This window comes from Lepidothrix coronata, unplaced genomic scaffold (genome assembly GCF_001604755.1).
Source record: "Lepidothrix coronata isolate B3197 unplaced genomic scaffold, Lepidothrix_coronata-1.0 Scaffold136, whole genome shotgun sequence".
NCBI lineage: Eukaryota > Metazoa > Chordata > Aves > Passeriformes > Pipridae > Lepidothrix > Lepidothrix coronata.
In genome coordinates this window covers 698,390-724,799 of record NW_016690316.1, presented here as the reverse complement: position 1 = coordinate 724,799, position 26,410 = coordinate 698,390, and the positions used below count along the sequence as shown (strand labels likewise).

Below are 26,410 nucleotides of genomic sequence, written 5' to 3'. Positions count from 1 at the left end.
GCGCGGGCGCAGGGGCCGCCGGGAGCTGTAGTTCCGGGCCATGGCGGCGGCGGGCAGGCCCATGCCAGGCGCCGGCCCCACAGTGCCGCTCGCCAGCGGCCACAGCATCCCGGTGCTGGGGCTCGGTAAGTGGCGGTGGGCCCGGCCGAACCCGCCTCCCTGCCAGGGGCGTTGTGAGCGGGCGGGGGTCACCGCGGGGCCCGGCTGGCCCGGCCGGCCCGGCAGGTTCGGCGCTGCCTTTGGCCCGCAGCCGGGCTCGCCTCGGGGCAGCCGGGCTAAGCCTGCTGCCGAGCTGCCCGTGCCGAGCCGGGCAGGCCCGGTGCTCCTCCGAAAGCCCCTTTGTTGCCCGGTGGAGCTTCGTGCTCCTGCTGAATGGGACCAGCAAGGCGTGCTGGGACACGGGTGCTGTTCTGCGGGGACAGCAGCCCTCCCCTCGCCTGCCCTCCCCTCCCGCCTGCCCCGGGGCGTTGTGCCGCGGTTTGGTGTTTTGGGTGTGTTTTCTTACGAGGTTTGGGAGCAGACTTTTCTTTAGTGCAGACTTTCAAGCCAGGGTTAATCTTACTGCACCTGTTGCAGCTGACAACCATCATAGGAATCTCGGCTCGTGAGAGACACATTGCCTGTGCCTTGTGGTTGTAGCAGCACTTGGCCTGTGTGTGTTGAAGAATTAAAATGCTGTTAAACCCTGGCAGTGTATCAGAATCTGGGGTGTGATTATTTTTATTTTTATTATTATTTCTTTTTCTTATTGTAAACTAAGGTTTGATGACATTATACTGAAACTTCACAAATGTGTGGGTTTGATTGTTGCTCATACAAATGTGTATGACATTTTTAATATGTTTTTAGGAGAAAAAAATATGCCTGGAAATATGAAAATGCAAAAGGGAATTAACTTTTTTATAATTTACATTTAATTTTATCATCAGTTGTTTAGTGAGAAATTCTTAAAGAATTCATTTTCTAAAATGTAAACATTGGGAAAAAATGAAAAGTCATTTTAATACCGCATTAGTTGTCTGAATTAACGCTAGTTCAGGAAAGCTATTGCATTTAGTCCTAGGAAAACAAGGCTATGTGCTAAACAGAAAATAATCCTGCAATGAGAACTTAGGTATGAAAACATTTGAAATTTGAAAGTTGGGGGTTTTTTCTCTCCCCCCCCCGCCCTCAACAAGCAAAATGTGGTATAAACCCAAGGTTGGCTTGCAGCAGAATGCTCCTTTTAGTTGTATATAGGAATGTCAGGTTTATACAATCCTGAATTACAAATTCATCTAATTAGTGGATTTGCTAATTGTTCAAAAGAGTCAAACTATTAAATTATTGACGGCCATTTTCCAAGTCAGCATAGGGCCATGTGAGCAGCGGAGGGTTAATAACTAATTCTGTGGTGCCAGAGCCCTGCCCATGCTGTAGCACAGCAGATAAAGAGACTGTGAACTCTCCCAAAACAGGAGCTGTAGCAGAGCACCTGGAAGGTGTGCCACAGAGAGGCAAACGTGGACCATACGCACACCAATGACCATTGCACACTTGGCCAGAGCATTCTGGGTTTCTTTGAATAACTGTCTTTTTATATAGTTGGCATTAATTAATTTTTATGTCTTGTAAGGAGTTAATTTATCTCTTGGTTAAAACCTCCTATTTGGAACAGTATTTGAGCCTCTCTTTCTTTCTCTTCTTAAGACTCTTTCCAGAAGTCTCTCTGATTCATAACATATTCTAAAACATGAATACCCTTCCAAGTTAGTCTTTCATGATGCCATTTTATCATGGGTAAATTCAGTATCCCAGATTTTCCAGTTTTTTACATAAACATACAAATCAAAGGCACTGGTGTTCTTTGTGACACTGGAGTTAATCAGTCACACAAGTATGGAGCTAAGCTATAAAATCAAATTGCCCTTGTGCTCTTTTTGTCTTTATCCTATGAATGTGAACTGACTTCAGAGCAATTATTTAGGATTTTCATTAGTATGAAGGAAGGCAAAATTAGAGCTGTGGATTTTAGAGTGAATTAAGCCACTTAAGTCAATAGGAGTTGGTCTTTGATTTTAATAGGGCTGGGTTTTTATCCAGAAAGGCTAAGCAGATAAAGCTTGTAATACTTGTTTCGAAGTATCCAAAGTTATTTGAGCTGCACATAACAAAGTCTGAGCAATTCACCATCATCAGCCAAAGATTAAAAAAAGAAAAGAATTTGGAAGTCTGCAAAATGTTGTTAACTGCTTTTACTGTGTGTTTTTGTGCATGCATATATTCATAAACACGTGGTATGTGGTTACCTAGTGTATGAATTTAATATTTTAGTATCTGTTGATCTTAAGAATACTTGATGCAGCTGTCCCTTACGCAATCATTATGTAGTGAGCAAAAGGGCCTGTGTTGTTCAAAATTGCTATTTTTTTTTTTGTTTTGCTGTTTGTTTGTTTGTTTGTTTGTTTGAGGAGCTGGTTGGTTGGTTCTTTTAACCTGTAACACTTTTTGCCACTTTAGTTCACTTGGGGATTTTTTATAAAATTAAAGAAAACATAAATAGTCTTTTTTAGAGAATGGACTTGGTTCTCTTCTGTCCATTGTTTCAGTATATGCTGAACGGTGTTTCAGACTATATACAGAATAGATTTTTTTTTGTTGTTGGAGGTTGTAATATTTCTTAGGTTATGGGAAGAGTAAACTGACTAGAAGGTAGCCAGGCAGAAAGACTCCTTTGTACTCTGCACGCAAAAGCTGCTGCTCTCTGTCCTATCGCCGTCTTGGTAAGTCCTGAGTTGTCTGTTGTTAGGCCTGAATTCAAACTGCAGTAAATGGATAGTGGCATACAAGAGAATCAAGTTTGAATTTTTCTGACCCAGTTATTTGTCAGATATGGCTTTCAAGGAGCTGCTCTTGACTTACAGTGGTGGTGGTGTCACGAGCAGCAGGATTTGATTCCTTGACTTCACCTATCTATTCTTGTCTTGCTGTAGTAACACTTGACATATTGCTTTATATATTCTGCAGATCTTGGAGGATCTTGTAATAGATAGGAATCAAACAGGTCATTTTAAGAAATCCTTATTGATGCTTCAAAACACTGAGAATTTTAGAAAAGAAGGGAGGAAAAAAAGTTCAAGGCTGGCCACCCTCGCATTTGTGGTCAAGCTATAAGTACCACGATATGCAGCCTAATACAATGGGATCTTTAAGTGGATGTTCTCACTTCACTATTATTTTCCATATTAATGATTTATTTTTGTTCCAGGCTTTCTGATTAACTAATGTTTGCAGCGCAGAAACTTGGCTATAAAGTAGAGAAGAATTTTCTTCAAAGAGAAAGCATTTTCTGCAAGGCTATTTTCTGCAGGATTTGAAATTTGTTTGGTTGTCATTTCTTATCCCTCTGAACATGCAGACATAATTGTTATATGTTCTCTCAAAGACAACTTTCATAGATATGTATGTTGCCTCTATTGCTAGATCATCTTTCTAAAAGCTTCAGAGAGAGAAATATGCTGTTAAGATGGTTTCAGCTATCCAGTTGTGTCAACTGGAAGGCAGCTCAGACAGGTATGCAAGTTATTTCCAAGTGATGAAACCCCTTTTGTAGTAGCTGGGAGCTGAAGTAGGGGACAGGTAACATGCTTCTTGGCCAGAACATGTTACTCAAGAGAGTGCAACAGCAGCCTAGGATGGCATTCTGCCAAAAATACCTGTTCTTTCTGTTCAAGCTTCAGTTATCAAAAGGTGTTCGTGGTGGTGTTTTTTTAGTTGGGTTTCCTTTTTTTAAATGGCTTTCCATGTCACAGCTGCTTTGGCTTCCAGATTTGTGTAGGAGAAGTTCAGTAAGTTGGTTTGATGCAAAAGGGGAGATGAGAGGAAGGATGTTAAGTGGTCTTTCAGTAGGTTACCATTCTCTTTCTGGCGCTCTGCGCTCTCTCACACAAACTGTTCTTACTGAGGAGGATCCATTTCCATTGAAATCTCCTATGAGAAAGATGAATTTTCAGAGAAGGCTGTGGAGCGTGCAAAAGTTATGTTCTGTCTGAAGGGTTACTTGGAATATCATGCCAAATTCTGTATATCCAAAATTCCATATTTACTTCGATGCATATTCATATTGTGTTTTATCTGTCTTGTGTCCAGCAGAAAGACAAGTCTACTAGCAATGATAAAACAAGCTGACTTTCCTGAGATACCAAACAATTCTAAGACAACCCACCTTTGTGTTAGAAATATGTTGTATAGCTAAAGTTTTAATTAAAAATAAAAATAATTGCATCTTGTTTATTGCATGATTATAAAAAGTGTTGGTAACTTTATGTTTCTCATGGTTTAAGTCTAACATTTGTGTTAGCCCATATTATTCATGTGCAGAGAGTCAGGCAAGTTTACGGTCACTTTTCATTACAAAGGCTGCTTTAAACTGGGGTAGGCTCAAACCTAAAATGAATTGGCATTTTGGCCCTAATATTTGTATAGTGTCAAACTATACATTAGCTCATAATGGCTTTAGATTGCTTTAGAAAAAGGATGTATTCACTATCTTGCTAATAAGATAGCTATAATTTCTTTCCACGTTTTTAAGGCTTTATTAGTGTTTTAGAAATATAGGCAAATAAGTGATAGATATAAAATGTGACGCTGCTTTGAAGTTGATGTAGTTACACTTTTTCATAGGAGCTACATGTATCTTAGAATCAGGTACTCGGAGAGCATTTGTACAGTAGTAGAAAACTACGTATTATTACATTGTCTTAACTGCAGGACACTTGATGCTTCTCTAAAGCAGCATCCTCAAAAATGGATCACTCCTCAAAATGGTGCACACAGTATCATCCCCATCAGGCTTTGGAAAACAATGAATACAATTTGAATTGTTCACGCTTACATGCTTACTGCTGCTAAGCAGGAAGTCCCCACTTAGAAAGTTGTCACTTTTGGTTCTTTTTTTGGTTAAAAGTCTGAGGGGTGAAAATGCTACCATTTAAAGCATTTGATTATAATTCAGTAGCACAAGAGCTTTTCCTCCTGTAACTGAAATATTAGGAAGCTTTTTCAAGGTCATGTGCTGAGTGGTTGACGTCTCTTAAGGCTTGTTTTGGCACTTTTTATTGAAACTCTCTTCATGCCCTTGATATAGTAGTTATATTCCCATTAGAAGAGGGGTTTTTTTAGTGTGTTTTTGTTTGTTTGTTGTTTTATTAGGGGTTTTTTTAGAGACGGTAGTAATTAAATTCAGGTGAGTTGGTCAATAGTTAGTGATTGCTATTTGACCAAATGTGCTGGTGATACCAAAAATTCACAGACTGTTTTTGTGTAAAGTTGCTTTCTATGTAATCCTTGGAGCAGCTAGAATTAATAACAACTTGATGAGACAAAAAGTTCTCTAATGATCCCCTCCTATTAAAGTATAAAGTTAATTGCATGCTTGCTTGGGAGGGGGCATCAGGACAGGCAGTTAAACTAAATGAAATAATCAAGTCTTTATACTCATTGTGCCTTACCCATGACACACACAGTGAGTATTTTATTAGTAGTAATAATGTTCTTTACAGAGGGCCATTCCAGAATGGCCAGTGCCATTATGCTAGGTGCTGTAGCTGGGAAAGCAGTCAGGTACTGCTCTAAGCAGCTTCTCGTCAAACAGCCAAAGCCTGGGAAGAATAAAAATCAGTTCAATAAATAAGGTGACGTTGATTAACTTCCAGCACTAGTAGCTTGCTTAAATTACTTTTTTACTGCATTTGTCAGTATGTTGCACTACTAAGATTTTAAAGTATTACACACAGACACACACAGAATCCCTCCACAGTCAAGGGAAACCATTAAAATATCTCTGTCTTCATTTCAGGGTGTTCCATAGATAATATTCCTGATACTCCACTGTACCTTTATCTAAGTAAATATATCTTAAAAGTAAGATTTTCCTGATTTTTACTTTGCTGCTTGCATTAAGACATATCATTTGTATTGCAACCACTCAGGATTCCTTGTATTGTTCCCAGTTCCTTTCACAGCATGTGGGACTTTCTTGGAGAACAGCAAAGAATCAGATTGCTCCAAATCCCTTGTATCAGGTTGTGTTGGGGTTTTTTTAGTGAAAATGCTACATATAACTTAAATCATAATGCTGAATGGAAGTATTTTAACATTCCCTTCCATTATGTATTAGTAATCCAGTTACCTGCTTCTTAATCCTAGAGTTGCTCATAATCATTCTTAAACTTAGCTGTGGTCAAAAAAGACCCAGTCCTGCTGGGAGTGGAATAAAATGAGATTTTGCTTTTCAATTCAATGGCAACAGAGTCAAGGCTTCACTATTTGTCATTTTCTACTGTTACTGCCTTTTTTTTAATTCACGGTTCTTGTTTCTTCATGGCTTTGGTTCTTAAGGAAATTTATGGAACAGTGGTCCTAATACCAAGACCTATGGCACTCCCTCCTATTAATCTTATCCCCTAATAAGAATTGGCTGTTTATTTCTTCCCTTTGTTTTATGTCTCAGCCATTTATTTTTTATTCTGTCGGGGCTTTGCTTCTCACCCATGGTTACCAAGTTGCCTTAATAGCCTCTTGTGATGAACAAAATGCCACCTCTATAAATCTTTCTGTCTCAATTCACCCACTGTTTCAGTAGATCTGACCTTGAGAAGTTGTACTTGAGCTTTGAGGGCCTCCAGATATTTAACTTCTGTCCTGGACAAAATGTGGCCATAGTCCAGGCAGCTGTGGGTTTGTAGACAGTGGGACAAAGCATTATCCTCTCCCAACCTGACTAAACCTGGTGAGCTCCTACCTTCCTTGCTGTCTTTGAACTTACCTACTTCCAGCCTGGTGCTGTTTTATTCCTAAAAAATGACTGAACGCTGTACAAATGTTGTTTTAAAGTCTATTCATAAATGGGCAAAATGCTGAGCCAACTTTTGCTTATATCAGAGTGTACACAGTACAGAAATATTTTTTTCCTGGGGGAAATTGCTGTTCTGTCTCTGCTCTCTTTGTGCACCTACAAATCTAGGAGGTTAGGTTTTTTTATTTTTGCTGGGGATTTTATTTATATTCTGGCATATGAACCATGATTTCATAGCAGAAAAATAGCTTCTTTCTCAGGCTGAATTCTTTTTGGTAATCACCCTGTTGGTGGTATGATACAGATGAATTTTAAATGTCTTTCATTAAATCTAAGTAATAAACCAATTTAGGTTTCTATTTATGTTTAATAATTAAAGCTTTTATCAGTATAGGCAGAGGCACTTCATGTGTATGCTTTTAACTTTCCTGTTGCCATTAATACTTTTAAATGTTGCAAACTTAATCGTCCATGAGAAGAACAAATGATTTGTAAGCAGTTTGAAATTAGCAGAGAAGCAAGCTCCAGTGTATAGAACTTTTGTCTTTAACCACGTTTCTGTAGTGTAGAAAAATTACACCAAAGTTTGAGAGGTGAAAAAAGAAAGCTAAACTTTATCTTTCAACCTTCATATAGCAGATTTTAGTCTTCATACCTTTTTTCTTTGCCAGAGCTCACTAGCATAGTTTTGGCAGCATTGAATGGTGATGTCACATGCTGCTGTAACCTAAATTGCTGTAGTTCCTCGTGCTTCCAAATGGGGAGAATGGAGGTGCTAATTCCTTAACTTCAGTTCTAATGTGTATGCAAAGTACCTCCAGCACTGAGAATGATACAAAATCCTCATTATGGGGGGAGAAGGGAGAGAAAAAGGAAAGGCATCTTTGTGGCTTTACAGCAGTTTCGTAACTGTGAGGTCTGTTTCTCACTGTTAATGCCTGAATGGAAGTGCAGTGCATTCTAATGCAGAATGTTCTAAGGCTGAATGTGCCATGTGAGAGGAGGGGCTACAGGAGATGGTTTTGTCTTGGAAACCTGGAGAACATGCATTTTAAATTCTTAGATGATGTGGGGAAAAGTTAGCGTTTGATCAGAAACATTCTTTGTTGTTCAGCTTTAGTTTGCACTAAGGGTGTCTGGATTGTTCCTGTCCTTGGAACTCAGCAGTGGGACACGGCAAGTCTCAGACCTCACAGTGTCACATGACAGTGCAGAAGTAGGATCTGTCGTGGTTCACAATTGCACTTGCTCTGCACTCTGAGCAAAGGGCACTGTTATGTCAAAAATTAGCCATCAGCTTGAACGTTGTCTTAAATTAGGATCTTACAATGATAATTACTGTATGTGCATTTTCATTGTGTAAAGCTATGTCACTATAAATCATAGCTCTTCTTATAATTTTTCCTATAATATTATCTTTACAATATTTTAAGCAGTTTTGAATTACTGGTCTCATGTTCAACTGCACTTCTTAAATTTACTGTCCCTTTACATAACTTTATGTTGGTTATGCTTAATCATAAATTATGTACATAACTTTTTTTAAGTCAACAGCAGGAGTGATTATGGTAATGTTCTACTTAAGTACAGAGTATGGGCTTAATTTTTTTTTCTTTTTATCGTTCTTTTTTGTGAAAGTTGTTTAGAAGAGGAAAAAATTGTCACAGGTCTGGCTCATTTATTGTGAAGTATTTCCAAATGTCTAATTTTGTTAATCAATTAATGTCGTCCGCATCAGATAGAGTAGGTTCGGGACATGTTTTAAGGGGGAGGGAAATAAAATTTTTGTTCAGTCTGTTTATTTGCTGTACCTCGTAAATATCCTTATTAGTTATGAAGTTAAAAGTTCTATCAAGGTATGGTAAGTACTGGAAGAAATTTCAATTGAGTTAACAAAGGAAATAGAATGAAAATAATTTAAAACTGGTTCACACCAGCAATTCTTCGTGCACTATTAACTGCTAAGATCTAGTCACAAAACATTATTCTGAGGAGAAAAGGTTTAGTGAACCCTAGAAATTGGATTTGATTTATGCCAGAAAATCTGCCTTTTCACTGCTTGAGATTTCTATGGAAGGAAGCCACAGTCTTTTACCAAATGGTTTCTAAGGTAACATCTTATAGCAGAGCATCTGAAACCAATTTGGTTGTTAATGAGAAATAGTTCTCACGGTGGTGGGAAAGTGTGGAGTGAAAGAAAAGGCTCCAAGATTTGGCAGTCTGTCTGTAAAGACATTTAAATAAATGTGTGCTGCTGCTCTGCTTATGAAATTTCTACATGAATTACACGTTCATAATTGCCTTTCAAATGTATAGGTCTCTTTCCAGATTTTATTGATAAGTTCTGCATTATTAAAATATTCATATACTACAGCTGAATAATTTAAATAGCTGGCCCTTTTCCAATGGAAATCTCTTTACTCTCACTGAAAAAAATATTTGCATTTTTTGGGTGATAGTGTGTTTGTGCTGCCAGAAGTACATCAGTGGGTTGGTGCCATATCAGAGCGGTAGCATCTCGCTGATGTTGGACACTACTTGCAGACTTTCTGGGATTCTCATGAGACACATTCTGAGAAGCTGCTCTTACACCTGCCTTCTTTTCTAAAGTTCTGTCTAGGTAAATGGTAGGTCAGTGAACAGAAATGTGTGGTCATTTTATAGTAGATGATCTTAATATCTCTTACAGTCAGAGCCTCTATGAGATGGAGGGAATAGAGTGCTTCTGTCAACAATGGCTCATTGCCATTTCTTCCTTCCTCTCAGGAAGAGAGAAAACTAGCAATTCTGGCTTCCCTTTCCCTGGATACATAATAAACACGTAATGGCTCTCTCCTACCCTTTTGCCTTGCGGCGAGACTGTATTTTCCTGCATTTTGTTTCTTGGTGCCTGTGAAGACTTGCCTGAGTAGAATTCCAGAGTTTAAAATGATGCTCGCCTACTTTTTTTTGCTCGTGTTTTTGAATTCTGTGAGTGTATTCTGAGTTGCACAGGAGAAAAACAGTCCCAGAGTGACACCTTTGCACTAAGCAATTGATCATATTTAGCAAACAGAAAAACAAAAAGAGTGAGAAATGTTACTGAAGTAAAACTTTTATACTAAAATATATAAAATAGCCATAATCCAGATAACTTTTACAGAGGCAAGAGAAACGTACCTTAAATGACTGAGTTTCAGATAAACCTGTGTGCTGCTTTATTTCTGACCAATTATAGAACCATTGGTTATATAGTGTGAGTCTGCTCAGTGCCTTTCTCTGATCATTGATGTTGTTCTACCAGTTCTTCCAAAAGCCTATTGTCTCTATAGGCTGCATTCCCTCAAGGGCAGCTGCCCTGTTTTATACACACATTGGGTGCCAGTCTTGGACTCTGAATAAAATATCCAAATTATTTTGTAAAATTAATTGTGATTAAATTTGGAGCCCGTAACTTGAAATACTCTCTAGTCACCTTATGAAAATTGTGCAGTATAATAGTAGCTTCACAGTGAGGTTGACTTTGATTTCACCTGCTACAGAGGAAAACCCTACACTCTAGAAGAGAGGATGCTATGAATACACTGTCATGTGATGCTAAATAGGATTTTCAGAGTAATTGACCCCATTAAGATAAAACTATACCAAAATATGCAGGAAGAATACTTGGGTTCTAGTGCTGTGCTTATAGAAAGTTAGTGTGACATTATCTGCCTGGCTTAGAGCAGCTCTAGGGATGGTGTTGGGGAACATAATAGAAAGGCTCCAAGAGACAAGTTCATGGAGAAGGTCTTTCTGATCATTTGTTGGTTGGCTTGAAGACAACTGTGATTTTATTTTAGTTTTAGTTTTAATAAAAGCACTTGTTAGATCAAATTATTTAACTGCTACCGCTAAAGGTTTTTTTGCTTCATCCCTTGCATGAAATTTAGTGGCTTTTCCCCTCTGAGAAGTCATTCAGGCTCATGAATAACCCTAAAACTGTACTTTTTTGTTTTGCCATTTGACAATCGAAATGAGCTTGTCAGAGGATCATATGAATACAGAATGAGGAGGAGGATATAAGACAGACAGCAAGGACAGCAAGTAAGGACTCTCTGTCCTTGAGCCATTCCATGGAAGAGGCATGTGGGTTTGTGAATGGATTAGCAATAAACCTTGAAATGTGTTATACGTTCATTTGCACTATGTATAGTCAACATTTTATGTTTTATCATTGAATTTGCTCATAAGGTAATTAGGAAATGAAACTTAATCAACAGCAAAAAATTTAATATATTCATATTTGTTTCCATTGATATACTGTTGAGATAGTAAAAATAAAACTAATAACACCAGGAATTTCAAGCCTGTTCTGGTATACGGTACCATATATCCACAATGAGTGTCTAAACATCGATAAAAGGATGTTTGAACTTTTGCTTTTGAGAGTTATTTTCTTAAGTGAATACTTAGAGATAAATCAGGAAAGGAATGGCCATTTTTGCAGGTGTTTTGTTTGTCAACTGTTTTAATTTAGTACCAGGTACTGATGTCAGAAGATCATTAATCTCTGATGCGACCTCTAAATATTCTGGCTGTGGTTTCACTAACAGGAACTTTTCTGATGTTATTCCACTGAATTCAAGTAGCCAAAGTTATTCATGTCACAGAACATCTTTGTATTTTCAGATAAATAATCGTTTCACACTTCACAAAGAACATGAAGACACCCTTCTCCACAAAGGAAGGGAGAAAGCAGGGAGGGAAAGTAGGTCCTGGTTCTTTTTTTTGAAAAACTGCTGGTGCTTTGGATCTCTGTCTGTAGTTCTGCAGCTTCCGCGAAGGAGAACAGAAAGTTTAATGAGGCTGACAGTCAGCTGAGATGGTGCCGAAATCTGGGGCAGGGGGGTAGCATTTTGGTTTGTCAGTTGTTTAACATTTTTAGTGGGTTCAAGGGGGGAGATGTTGTTGGTTTTGTATTTTTGAGGATTTGGGGGAGGTGTTGCTGATTGGGGTGCTGGGGTTTTTTCCCTGTAGCAACTGCATTGTGAACAGGATTATGCCTTCCTAATAATCTTTGGAACTTTTTATGGGTTGTCAGAGCATGTTTCTCACCCCAGTTTTGATAGCAGCCTTCTTCACCATACCAAGAAAGTGATGAGTAACTGTGGCAAAATAACAACGTAACTAATTAAGCCTAGTTTTCAATGGATTTGTGTCCTTTGACCTATCCATATTTTCACTGCAGTATCCTTGTCCCTCACAACCACCAATTTTCACAAAATCCGTTGAATGTAATTATCTTGGACATCTTTGGATCTGTCAAATTTAGCTTGGTTCAGTCAGTGAGAGAACAGTGCTATTTCCGAGGAAAACAAGTTAAAATATTAGCTAAGAAAAAAATAGAAATTTCAGTCACTCCACCTTCTTTTGTCATCCTTCTGCATCTGTGTAATGTAACATACTTAATCACGAGTAAACATAAGAAAACTATAATTTCTAATGTCTAGAAGCCATTATTTTAGTAACATAACTAACTTATTTATGTTATATGTCATAACTGTTATTTATGATTAAGTTAGCTTGCAAAGTGGTAATATTAAATAACTGTTAAGCTTTCTTTTAATTACTGTTTAGTGCCCCAGGACTGTTGTAGTTCATTTTTAGGCACAGAAATTGAGATAATTCCCTCCGGACTGATCTTGCTGTCTTTATTTCCTGTGTAACAAGTGTGCATGCCATCACTGAATGGGGTACAATAACAGAATTATTCTGAATTTTCTTTCTTTTCCACTCTCTCCCTTTAACTTAAAGAGTTAAACCAAAAAAAAAAAAAGTTGTTTGTCCTAAATGTTCTTACTGAAATCCATTATGCATGAAAGGAGTCTGAGTCCATTTGCAAGACCTCTAAATGAACTCCATTCATTCTGTGCTTAGAAATGTCCATTCAGCCAGAAACAGACACAATAGTTACAACCTCATTTATTTTGCACCAATGCCATCATATTAAAAGTGAACTGTTTGTTTTGAAAAAGTATAGTAATTTTTCTATGATAGTTATATAATTCTTTAATAAAATTACTTTAGGGTTTGAATGATGTAAAATTGCCTATCTAATGAAGATTTTGAAATAGCTATTTTGAAAATATAAGTTCACTTAGCTTGACTTATTTTCATGTAAAACAAGTTACAGAGACATCTATTTCTAGTTAGCTTGGAAATTAAGCCAATTAGTGATCATAATTAGTGGCTATGGAAAAATATAGATTTAAAGTTTTGTCTTTTCAAACATTGAAAATTTGTTTGCATTTGGAAGGTAAATTATTTATGATATGCATGTCAAAATTGTAGGAATGCAGAATTTCATCACTTTAAAATCCACGAAGATAAGTCAAGAATTCACTACTCCACATTTTGTCTGTCTTAAAGTGGAAACTGTCCCTTTGTGATCAGCAGAATTTCATGATCCTCAGGGTGTGATATCAGACCGTATTACATCTCAGTTTATATGACTTGGAGTGCTGAGCAAGACTCATTGGTTTTCCTTCTAAGGTTAGGAATGAGCAAAAATGATAAGCATTTAGGAGAACCCGGCTTGCCTTACATGCAAGTGGGACTTCCATAAGTTGTCATTCTTGCATGCACTATTAAACTTGTGTGAGAAAAGTCTGCAGCCTCCCATGAGCATTCTCTCCGCAGTTCAGGTGAGGGAGGCTCTCTAAAAAGAACCTGAGGTGGTTGCATTTGTGTCCTTTTCCTGCCAGGCTGGGTGGCCATTTGCATGTGTTAATTGCCTAACATGCAGATAGTGTTCAGTGTAGAAATAAATACTGTTGGAAAGAGAAAGTTGAGAGCAGATACAAACCTGAAGTCCTTTATTTATTTAAATTCAGCAGACCCTGTTGCAGTCGACTGTTCAGGGCCCTTTTGAAGGCAGTGATGGAGCCATTTTCATGCCAACTACTGTTTGTGGCACTCTGGCCTTTAAGTACCAATAATCAACTTGGAAGGAGGTGACTGTGGTAGCTGACTGAGCATTTCCTCCAACAAACTGTAGAAAATACTGTTTGTGGGAAGTGTGTGAGTGAGGGTGAATGGGTGAGGGGCTCACGGCAGGAAAAACAACTAACAGGAAAGTGTAAGGAGAAACATCATCTCCTTGCTCTCAACCAGTTCTTTATCTGACAGTCCTCCTGCTGGTTTGCTTTTCCTGCTGAGTCTCCTCCTCCTTCCGTCCCCTTGACATGCAAAATACACGTCCAGTGAATACCTACACAATGACAGTAACAGCACTTTGTTACTGAAACTCCCTGCATTCTGTAACTCTTGTGTGTCCCGTTCCATTGTTTTGATTACTGCTGAGCTTGACATTATGTGAATCGCACCTGCAGTATGGCCTGGTCTGGGATTGTACAATGCAATAACTTGAAGCTACCAGGAGTTCAACAGAGTAAAGATCTCAGCATATGCTTTCCATAAAGTAAATTGTTTTTAAAGTTGTTTGGGTTTTTTTAATATTTTCATCTATAAATGTTACGCTTCTGTGTGAACATTAAGTGACATATACTAATTTTCCACAATGTGTGTTTTCTCTGGATGATTTTCAGCCTGACTCCTTAAATCACTTCTTTACAGTTAAATGCTGTTGATTTTGATGGAGTTTTTTCTGATCGACATCAACATTCTCCCACTTCATGTATTTTCCCAGCTTAGAGATCTGTCAGTTCACTTTTTTTTTTTTTTACTGTTGGGAAATGAAAATTGAATAAGAAGCGTCTGTGACCATATATTAAAAAAAAAAAAAAGAAGCAAAAATTAAGAAGAATGATAAAATATGTCCCTCATAACTCACTGCTGACAACTCACTTCTGCTTTTGTTTGTTTAGGTACTTCCCACCAAGGTGGCTATTCCCACAATGCAGTGGTCCACGCATTACAAAAATGTGGCATTCGTCACATTGGCACAGCAAAAAGATACGACTGTGAATCTCTCCTCCAAAAGGCCATGAAAGAGAGTGACGTGAAGCGAGAGGATCTCTGGATAACTACCAAACTCTGGCACAGTGATTACGGCTATGAAAACACAAAAAAGGCCTGCTTGGAGTCATGTGAAAGACTTGGCATTGAATATCTTGGTATGAATGTTTACATATAGCTCATTTATTGTGCCTTCCATGTGAGTACTCACAAAGATGAATGAATTCCTGAAAAAATAGATCACAGAAACCAAGTTCTGCCTTTATTTACACATTTGCAGGTTTCTTGTTCTGTTTGTTCTCTACAAAGTTCACATGCATACAATTGAGAGCACAGAGTTTTTTCTTGTTGCAAATGTTTTGAAACAGACCAAGGTATATTTTGTAAAGGTATACCTCATTGTTAAGTTCCTTGAGGAACAACTACAGGAGTTTTATATATTTTGCTAAAAACACCCAAAAGCTACGTAACAAGGATTCATAAACTTTACAATAATATATTGGCAACAGGGTGACAAAAATGCCTGTTTTCTTCTGTGGTCTGTTTTCTTCTTCTTGAGGAGTGGGAGTCCTTTCTAAAACTTCCTTTGTAGGTCTATTAATTTTGAAATTCAGAATACTGCCTTTGGTTTGGTCTATCTGACGCAATATACTTTGGGGAAAATATTAGAAGTATTTACAAGACTTTAGAAAACTGAAACTAAATCTAACTAACACTGATGCACTTTCAAATTTAACCTTATCATAAACTTCTTTTAGTAAAAAATGTGATATTGGTACTCCCTTATTAGATAGGCAAAGAGCTGCCATAGTGATGCCAATTAATTCTTTGCAACAGGCCATAAGAGAGGAGATACCTGACAAAAATAAACATATTTGCTTCTTCTTCCCTAGCTGAAGCAATGAGAAGAAAGTGGATGTAGAGGAAGGTGAATTTAAAGTAATAATCTAAAATAATGACACTGGTGGAGATAATCTTTATGCTGATATTCAAGAAGCAATAGACCTAACCATCAAATATTGCCTGTCAGTGTCCTGAAGACCTTCATTTTGTTTCTTTCCTCACCGTGTTCCCATTTTAGGAATAAACAAACTTTGATGAGGAAGTGAACAGCTTTTGTGAAGTATGAATTTCGCTGAATTAGTAACATATAATATTAGTGGCAGCTGTGTGGTATGTTTACTGGCTTTTTTTGCTTGGGTACTTTGCAAGGTGAACAGGGAAAAGCTCTTATATCTGTTAAAGACCAATACCTGCATGCATATATTTGGCTTCATTCTTTCTGGAAATGTATTCCTTCACTTCCTCCACAGGTACAGAATAATGCAAAATTAATTAAGATTTCTTTTTGTCCGTCCCGTGCAAATGCAGGTCACTGTAATGAGACTTTCATAAACCAAGTTTCAAGCTTTGACTATCTCCTTTAACTTGAGAAGTAACATTATTCCTCCTCTCTGCTTTCTGCTTGTTATTTTGTGTTTGCTTTCTTTTTTCTTCTGCTTGCTCTGGTACTGGTGCTGAATGTCGATGAGAGGAAAACTTGACTCACTTCCAAGAAGTCTTTTTCAGTGATTCCTTCCAGTACTGTAAGTTGTTTTTATTTTCTCAGGTAGTAGGCTGATCGAAGTAGGTGCTCACACAAATACTGAGTTTACATATTGCTGCTAAGCAGAAATACCTGAAAGAAGGAAAGGAGTATCTGAGAGCAAGAAATGCACTAATGCTGTCACCATGTGAGTGAGTCCTTGGATTGGCATAAAGAGAACTTGAGTTTGTGAGATGTGTTCAGACCTCAGACTTCTTTTGCTCATATTACTAAGGCAAACTAAGGGAGTATTACAGCTGCCTGTCCAATTTGTCTCCATACTAGATTTGATCCTTTTTTTATTTTTGTTTTGTTTTTTTAATAACCTCACTCATCTTCCCACCTTGCTTCCACTAATATGGAGATGTCTGAAAGATTTCTAAAGCTCTTCCCAAACCACTTAGTCTGCCATAGTGACCTAAATCAATGCAGGCTTCAACTTGCTTTAACTTGACAGTTTGTGAAGTGTGATGGCTTTGGAAATACTTGACATGCAAGTCACTGATCTGTATATGAGGATGGTGACCACCATGAGAAGGATGGGATGGCAAGTGGAGCAACAGTTTTGGCTACTGGGGTTTAATCTCTCTTGTACCAACTCCACAGTTTCTATTAAGCACAGTGTGATCTGCACTGCTCTGAGAGAGAGAAGGCTGAGTTCCATCTTTTGTGCTGTTTATGCTGGGAACTAGGCCCTCAGAGGAGGTACAATACCTGGAGTGTTTCACGGGTTCATGGAGAGCATCCTTAAGGAGTCCTGTACCTCCTGTCTGAAAGCACTCAGCTGGAAGGTGCTACTGGAGGGATTTTCAAGCAAAATGAGGTAGTACCTTGAAATATGAACCTTTCAATTTTTTTCAGGAATGCTTAGAGTAAGAGCTTTCTGTTGGAAATTGAGGCTTATCACAAGTGCAGCAAAAGTAATTAGAATCCAGAAGATTGGTTTGAATATAAGGCTATAAGCTTGTAGAAATAAGGTCAAGATATCTGTTTTCATTCATACCTGCCTTTTGTGTCCCTTTTCTGCTGACCAGTCTGTACCATAGAGAGGACCTAAAATCCATGGCAAAAAGAGATCTGGTAATAACAGGGCAATTTGCGCCCAAATTTATTTAGGAAAGTAAATTCATTAGTTGCAAGCATGTGTTAATGCTGGCAGTTTTTCTGTAAAACAGGAGTGTGAAATAATGCTCAGAATAAATCAGAATTTCCTGATTTCATTCTATGATATTAACCATATATGGTTAGTTCACAGCATTTCTGTAAAGATACATGGTTCTCAAAGAAAACCAAAATATCCTAAATAAAAATCTTTGATGTTAGACCTTTATGTTGTAGGAAAAGTTAGTAATTCAGAAGACTACAGAGAGAAGAAGCTGCAGGAGTCCTGGCAGCTAAATGTTCAGCTCAGCTTTTTGTTCCTGTTCCTGTTAATTTTCTTGAGGATCCTTATGGATTACACAGTCCATCTATACAGACTGAATTAGAGACCTGGGAAGTAATCTCACAGGAGTTAATAACTCTGTGCATTATCAGTATATAGGCTGCCAGCTGTTGAAACAGATGAATTGTTGAAAGCAGTCACAGCTTTTTAAGAGAAAAAGTGCTCCATGTAAAATATGTGTTATGAAGCCTTTTCAATAAACACTTTTGAGGCAAATGGTACTAGGAGAGCAGTGTTCCAGGATTTTTATTTGAACTGGTAGATTATATATCCATGATGTACTGGAACTTTGTATTATTTGTGGGCAGTGGTTGTAATAGATATTCTGCTCCTTGCATTTTCTAAATGTGGTCCTCAACTAGCAGACACAGTAAACCAGTATGAAATGGCAGCAAATCTTACAGGTTTGGCAGTAGCAGAATACATTCCTTGGTGTTTGGATCTAACCTCCAAAATAACTTCTTGAATGTGATTTGTGGGTTACGGAATTCATAAACAATTTTATTTTCCTTTTGACTGTTCGAGTTTGTCCCATTCAGGCAAATCTGACCTATCACAAATCCCCAACTGGAGCTGGACAAATGCATTCTCAGCATATTCAGTGTAATAGATGAATCACATGGAATGGGTGTATTATCATAATTCAGGTTTTGTATTGCTTCAAAACACTTCGGGTTTTCTTTTTCACATTGATCCTTGTTCAATAGAACAAAACAAAAAAAAAATACAAAAGATTGAGTGGGAGAGAAAAACACATCATGTCAATACTAAGTACAGTGACTATTGAGAAAAGGAGGGAAAATAATTGCATTAAGATAGCTGGGAAACATTGAAAAATATTCTTTTGCTTTTAGATGTGATATAAGACAGGGCTTGTTCTTCAAAACTACATTTGTTTTAGTCAATGTGGACTTTTTTTTATATTGTATTAAGAATTTCAATAGAATTGCAAACTTTATTTCTACAACAACATGCTGTTGGCTTTTAAACCTCTTTTTCAGGGCCATTGTTGATTGTAGGTGCTGCAACCACTAAGAAGTAATAAGCCATTCTATTTTAAATGTATGTGTGAAAGCAGCACTGTGCCTTGACATTTAAATGAACTTCAGGCCTTCGCTTACCACTGCACCACTGCAGCTTGATTGTCTTCAAAGGATGTTTTAAAAAGGTGTTAAGTAAAAAAAATGAATGTTTGGATGTTTTTTTCTTCTTTCTCAAGTGCATCCTTTACTGTGAATCATGGTGGATTTTTCAATTTAAGATTATTTTTGAAAAATATATGGTTGGAGGACATCTCAAGGTGTTAATTTAATCTTTCCCATGCTACAAAGCACAACCCCATCGTTCTCAATACATAAAAATGTAGTCTGTTCTTAAAAACCTTCAGTGATAAAATTACACATTTCTTGATTACTAGAACCTTGAGCTATTTCGATAAATGATTTAAAACTAATTTCTTGCCTCCAAAATGAATTAAAGAGTGTTTGTGTTCTCATAATCCCCCAGGAGGGGAAATATTTTAAGCAAAAGAAAGTGTGTGTGGGTGTAGGGTGTGAATGTGTGTACAAATAAAGATGAAATCATAGACCTGGGTTTGTGCAGGGCTTACTGTTTTTGTTGGCCTGCAGGTATCATGCAAAGTTTTCTAACAGATGCAGTAGAAGAAAGCAGATCCTGGCTGTGCTGGGGGTGCTTTACCCATGACTGACACAAAGACTATTCTGCTCATTATCTATGAGATAAGGGACCTTTGCCCCACATCTTTGGGGAAAAATTCTTGCAGTCCAGAAGAACTGTGCTTTGTGATCCAGTAGAGGCTTTCTAGCCCTAAATGCATATATTTCTAAATGTGAAGTAATTTTTATTTCAACAAAACCCCTAAATTAAAATAAACATAGTAGGATGATATAGACATCACATACCTGGTAACATCACCTTTCTAAAGTAAAGGGTTAACAGCTAATCATGTTTGCACTGAAGAGGCCTAAGACACTAGTACAGGGAGGGCTGATGTGTTGCATTTTTTTTTAAATGTCCAAGGCCAGAGATCTTTCAGTTATCAAATCTGTTAAGTCTTTCTTCTGAGAGTGCTTGAGTTTCTTGGACTGAGTACAATGCACCTCTGTATATGGAAATCCATGATGTAGCTATTTCTGTGAGTATTTGCAAACTGTCGTGTCCAGCTGAATAATCAGGCTTTTGGAGAAGTAGCTTTTGGTGAAATTCTGCTGAAGCTTGATTATTTTTGCTAAATGATGTGTTTCTGCATACTTAAGCAGTTCTTACTAGTCTGGTTTGGAGAACATAGCAAGTAGCAATTAAAGATACATAATTCCATTTTTATGTGAGGTAGGCATCAGATACCAGTAACTTACACCTACTTACATGTGACATTTGCTTTATCCAAGCAAAAAAGTTTAAATTCAAACATGGCAGTCTCTCTACAGTAAGTACCACCAATGGCATATAATTTTGGATCAAACCAAACACTTGATATTAGCAGTTCCTAGTGCTAATCCTTGGGTTTACGTCTAATATAGATCAATGGAAATTTCATTGGCAACAGAATTTAAGTAGCCCTGACTTTTGATCAGAACCTCACCAAATGCTTTATTAGTTCCCAGTATTAGTTTTCAGTTAAATGTCACAGAAATTGGTATTTATTCCAATAACATGTATTGGTATTTATTTTTAATAAATACAAGTTGTTTTCTCAGGACAATTAGAGAAGAAGTAATTATTCGTGCATTGGTGATGAACAAGACTGCATATGGAATTGGAAGTGGATTTTATGTATATAAGGGCAAAGAATAAGCAACTTTCTCTTTAAATGTGATGCAAATTCAGATGCTGCAGATCATTACATATGAGTGATATTTGCTTCCCTGAGCGATTGTATTTAAAAGTCTAATGTGTTATTAATATTGGAAAGTGCAAATTTAGCTTGTGATTTTTGTGATACATCCAAAATAATTTTTTTCTTCATATAATTGTAATGTATCTTACTGTACAAAACTCTGTACTGTTCTAAAATTTTTAATCCAAGTAAAGTACTCTTTTTAACAGTGTTGCAGTGATGTGCCAAAATTGGAACTGGTGTATTATAGAGAATTTCAAGTTACCTTTTCCTCTTAAACTGAGGTTGAGTTTGTATTTTTACAGGTGGAAAACTAATATACCAGCCCACTGGTATAGTAATCATTAGTGCAGTCCTTAAATGGGAATAAAAAGAATTATTTTTCTTTTTTTCCCGCCTTTTTTCGTTATTCACAAAGCAGAGGATTTGTATTTTCTCAAAGAGGTGCTGTAAATGAATGGTGTGATGTTTTCAAAGAACAAAAACCTCTTCTCACTGAAACAAGTTGGAGGTTTTTTTATTTCTTAACTCTGTATTTGAACTGCCATAAAAGGAATATTATAAAGTACAAAGAAAATGGTGTACATCTCAGTCATCTCTTTATTTTCTTTTGCTGTTTTTCATCAGACTAATGTATGCAGCAAAGGCCAAAACCTGTTTGACTGGGATGCCTGCTGTTTAATCTGGAGTTGGAATTTAAATAGAAATGTAATTGTTTTCCAGATATCTCTTAAATTTCTCCTTCAGAATGTCTAGCAGTGTCTACAAACTTATAAAGGAGTTTAGGTCCTGTCATTTTTGCAGTTTAGATAATCTCATTTGAAACTCTGAGTCCAATACATGTACATTTCTCACTTTAATTTATGTGAATTTCTACTGCCCTTGGTTGTTAATGAGATGTTATAGAATTCATTTATTAAAACTAAATGGATGTGTGCAGTAATGACCATGGAGTAGTATTTGTAACTATTACAGTGATCATGTGTTGAGGCCATTATGGAGGGAAAATGCTGGTTCACATGACTTGATATATTTATTTTTTGCACACTTTACTGACCAGTCTGGTTCTGTTTCTTTTTTAGATCTGTATTTAATGCACTGGCCTGATGCACATGTTCTGGGTAAAAGCAATCGAGAGGTCCGAGCTGAAACCTGGAGAGCGATGGAAGAGCTCTATGAGAAAGGTTTTTCTTGTTACATCACTTATCTCAACAGAAGGAATTATTGTGCACTTTGGGATTTGGGGAAGTCATAGTGAGAGATGTTCAAAGCTTAATTTGAACTGGGTGCTCATATTCCAGTGGAATTTGTGTGTGTAAATTATGAGAGTCTCTTTGGAAATTGCAGTGTTCCTTGTAAATAATACATTGTCAAATTCTGTCCACGACATCAATAATGGTGTGCATACTTTTTTGAGGAAACCTACTGATTGCACTGAAATCTATATGCCACTATAGAACACTTTTGAACACTACAGAATACCTTTGTAGTAACCTCCTCTGTGTTAAGTATAAATCATGCCAAGTTTTACTTCTTTTAGATTTTTTTTTTTGATTGTATGATGCCATATTCCAGTTTATTGTGGTATTTTGTAGTTCCATTTGTGTTTTAGAAAATGTTCAACAAAAGAAAATGGCTAGATGAGGAGCAAATACTGAACTGCAGATTCTTTCCTACTAACTTTTGGGAAAAAATTCAAAGAAGGGAGCTATTTGCTCAAGTTCTGATAACTCAGTTTTTGGTGCATTGCAAACTTCAATTTATGTTCATAGCAATAGGAAGAGTAGACTGTAGATTTACAAGGAGGATTTTGCTCCTGAAGTATGCAGAATTATTAGAAATGGTGTCATGAGAGAAGATCCTGTCGTGCAATTTTTGGCAATGTGAACCACCCTGTTTACAGCTTCAGAGAAGCTCCACAGCTGGGGAGAAGACTTCTTGGAGTAAGTAGTCTAACACTAACCCAGAGTTCCTGAAGTAGTGATTGCAGCAGGAGAGTTGCACAAAGACAATTACAGGCTGTGTGTCACTGCCAGCTTTATCAGAGCCCTAAACCAACTTCTCCTCTTACACTTCAACCCTTTGTTTACTTTTGCTCTGCCTCTGGAAACGCAGAAGTGAATTATCTTTGGTATATCTTTTGTTCTTGCTTTTTGTATTAAGCGTAAGGGAAGGTGCCACAAGTGTTTTCTGCTGTGTAAGGCATTACAACATTCAGTTTTTAAAGAAATGCTGCACTGACCTGATACTTCAAAGCATCAATGACTCTTACATCCAAAAATGGATTATTCCACAAGGTATTCCATCCTTCCATTGAGAAGGTTTTTTTCTCAAGAATACTTAAGGTAGTGCATGTCATTTGTGCCTAGATATGGCATCTTAATTTGCTGCAAACAGGTTGTATTTTTCACATTCTATTATTATTCCTATCGTCTTTTTTCTGCTTTTCCATATGTCTTTGTGATCTTTCCTGTCTTGCACAACTCTTTCTTTCTCTATATATCTTCCTGATGGGAAAGGGTATGAGTTATTCAGTGGTCTTCTAAGTAAGACACTGGAAATACTACTCCTGGCCACGCAAACAGAGGGAAAATTGCTTTTAATTTTTGTTCCTATGCATGATAACTCTTTACAGACATTCCATGTTATATTTATTTTTCCTGAAGTTGCATTTCTTCAACAGTTTTGTCAATTTGCATGTTGTTACCCTCAGTCTTTTTCTGAATTTAAGCATTCTGTAGACTCATGATCTGTTTAGCTGAGCATGAGTTTTCCAGCTCTGGTTGTCTAAATTACCTCAGTTAGATCATATACAGGGGAAGGAAAATTTAATAGTCTGGTTGAGTCAAGTGCCTTAAAACATTAATTTCCACACTTTTGCTTTAGGGCATACAGACTCTGGATGTCCTGACCATAAGTATGTGTTTCGGAAATGACACGCAGACGTTAACCACTCTGGAGTTGGAAATGCAATGATTCCTGAGCAAAATGTTAAATAATTTGTTTGCATGGTTAACCACTAGGTTTTCCACTGAAGATTAAACACTTGCTGCATATCTTTGTGACTTGCTATGTGTTATGTGAGCAACATGTTAGCCTTAGTATGGACTCAATGTAGGATTTGGTCAAAGTCCTTAACGGAGGAAAAACATAAAATCTTCTTTTATTGGGGAAAAACTTGTAAGTTCTTTACTAAATAGATGAGTTCTTTGTCTTCTCTGAACTTGACATTGGTTCAGGTAGTCACTGGTTCCTGTTTGCAATTCTGTTACTTTTTTTTTTTTAATGTTTATTCTGGAAAAAAAAAATTAGTAGAAACTAAACACAGGATTGACAATTTAAACAAGTAATGTACTTCTACAGTCAATTCACAAAGGTAATATTGAAGTGATTGAAACCCACTTGCTAGTGGGTTTAGCAACTAACTGCATCCACACTGAAGTGTGTCTGAAAGTGCAGAGAATAATGGCTGTTCTCTATAGAAAACAAATTGGTTTGTGTTATGGAACTGATAATACTTTTATGGTACAGAGCTGTCTGCAAGAGACTTATGAGATGGTTAAAAGATGTCTATGTTGACCTAAGGCTTTGATCTGGCTGAATTTAACAAGATTTTCTTTAATCACTTCTCTGTATTCACAGATGGTTTGAGTGCAGATACTTGTAAATCTCATTCTTCAACTTCAGTTTAAATCCAGGTTAATATTTATTCTGCAAAATTCTACTTACCTGGGGCAAGAAACATTATTTTAAAGTAATGTAAATTCTTAATAGTCGATTGTTAATGATCAGTTGCCCTAGGAGTAGAGTAAATTAACTGTCAGTACTCAAGACTGTAAAAGTCTTTAATGCAGACTTTTTTTTTCAAGGATTATTTAGATTGGTTACATTGGTCAGAAGTGGACACAAGAAACTGTAAATACGGACAATTTAAAATGAGAACCTGAAGAGTATTTGTTAGTGATCTGGTTACTCTCTCTGGTTGATTATTTGCCGTACTGCAGTTTTGGGCTGCACTCCTTGGATCCAGTGTGCTTTGGAAACTAAACAGAACTTGGTTACTGCCCCAAGGATGGAGTCCAAGGAATACACTTGAAAGAAGTTTTCATGTGTTAGCACTCTCACCCTTGTGCTTGAAGCCACCGTTCAATTGCCTAAGTCAACTAAGCAGCAAAACTTTAGGTCAAGAACAATTTCTTGGGCATTTTTCTTGAGATTTTTCACAAGAGAGACTTCCACTGATCAGCCATTGCAACTTCTTTGTATTGAGAATTAGGAACAGGGAAGGAGAATTATTATTTTCTTTACTGGTTTTAGAATTTTAGTAGGTATGTGAAAGTATAGGATAAAGGCAGAGAACTCTAGACATATGTCTTTGTTTAATAGCCTTGCTTGTGTTTTCCTTTAAAGGCTTATGGGATAAACAGCACTTAGGGAAAAAGAAGGAAAAAAATTCTAAAAGTTGGTCAGTGAGACATTTGTGTATAATAACTGGTTATTTCTGTTGTAACAGCTGAAATCAACTAGGATTCTTGTAATATCAAGGCTATGGTTTGAATTTTTGTGGTCTCAAAATTGTCGTTTTGGGGAATTATCCTCTCTAATACCTCAGAACAGAGGCCAGGCTCCCTACAGAATCCATTCCAAGATACATACATTGAGTCATATATTCCCTTGACAGCTGCAGCATTCTTGTATAGGCATTTGTGTGCTGGCAGATGAAAGCAGTGTGGCAAGCTGCTTTGACATCATGAATAGTCATTATATGTGCTCACTGGTAATTGGTCTGTTCCTAGCAAAGTGACCCTTTCCATATGCAGCGTCTTTAATGACCTTGATTCTGGCATTGTGGCTAGCCCATCATCTTGGAAAGCTTTTCATACACACATGCACATGATTACTCGTCCCTCTATCTAAAAATGCTGGGAAGAATGAGGGCTTCCAGCCAGCTTTTGCCTGAAGTTGGCAAGAGTGGTAACGTGGTGGTTGTTCTGGGTTCAGATCCCGCTCGGACTCGCTGCCATTTTACTAAGAGTAAAATTGCTTATCTTTTTCATGTTAGCAATGCAGCTTATGCTGAGATGAAATATCCTTACTTACCTCAGAAATTCCTTAACATGTTAACATATGTTTTTGTTATGATTATGTGCATGATTCAAAGAGAGTCTTATAAAGAGACAGAAATTGTTTAGCCCAATAATTAAAGCCGTGTTACTATGTTCTTGGAAAAAGATTATGTTTTGCTTAATTCCAAGTGAGAGAAGAAATCTAACCAACCTTAATAATATTCTTGTCCTCCTCATTGTTGGGCACAGACGAGTTCAATCATCTTTTCTTTCTCCATTTTCTATCCATTCTTAAAGGTATGAGTGAGGTTTCAGTGAACCAAATACAATTTTTTGGGTAGGTGGCACAGATTTCTAGCACATCGTTTGCCGGATGGCATATTCTGCTCTTATTCTACTGAAAAATTACTTTAAATCTATATGTATATTGTCAAATGATGAACAGCTGACAATTCAAACTGTTGTGCTGCAGCTCCACAAAATGTTTGCCTCAGGAGTGCTTACGTTGGTAGGAATCATATGTGAATGTGTGTTCATAAGTTGCACTAAAGTTCTAATAAGTAAAAGCAAGTAACTAATTTGCCTAGCAACACTTCTTTTTCACATTGTGGATAGTATTCTGTCTGTACAGATGAAGATGTCTCGTGGGCTTGTTATTATCAGAAACACAGTTCAAAGATGTGTT

At 37.2% G+C, this 26,410-nt stretch overlaps 1 protein-coding gene across 3 annotated transcripts in view; it reads left to right on the top strand.

Moving 5' to 3' along the window:
• Positions 1–14: 14 nt before the first annotated feature.
• Positions 15–26,410, top strand: part of LOC108503338 (uncharacterized oxidoreductase ZK1290.5-like) — a 45,180-nt gene continuing 18,784 nt past the window's right edge. For all 3 annotated transcript variants that reach the window (XR_001876802.1, XR_001876801.1, XM_017827230.1), the window contains exons 1-3: positions 15–125; positions 14,683–14,931; positions 21,742–21,843. Coding sequence is in view for 1 of the 3 variants with exons in the window: in XM_017827230.1 (XP_017682719.1) it covers positions 41–125; positions 14,683–14,931; positions 21,742–21,843 (436 nt within the window). In the remaining 2 variants the exon portion in view is untranslated. The remainder of the gene's footprint in view (positions 126–14,682; positions 14,932–21,741; positions 21,844–26,410) is intronic.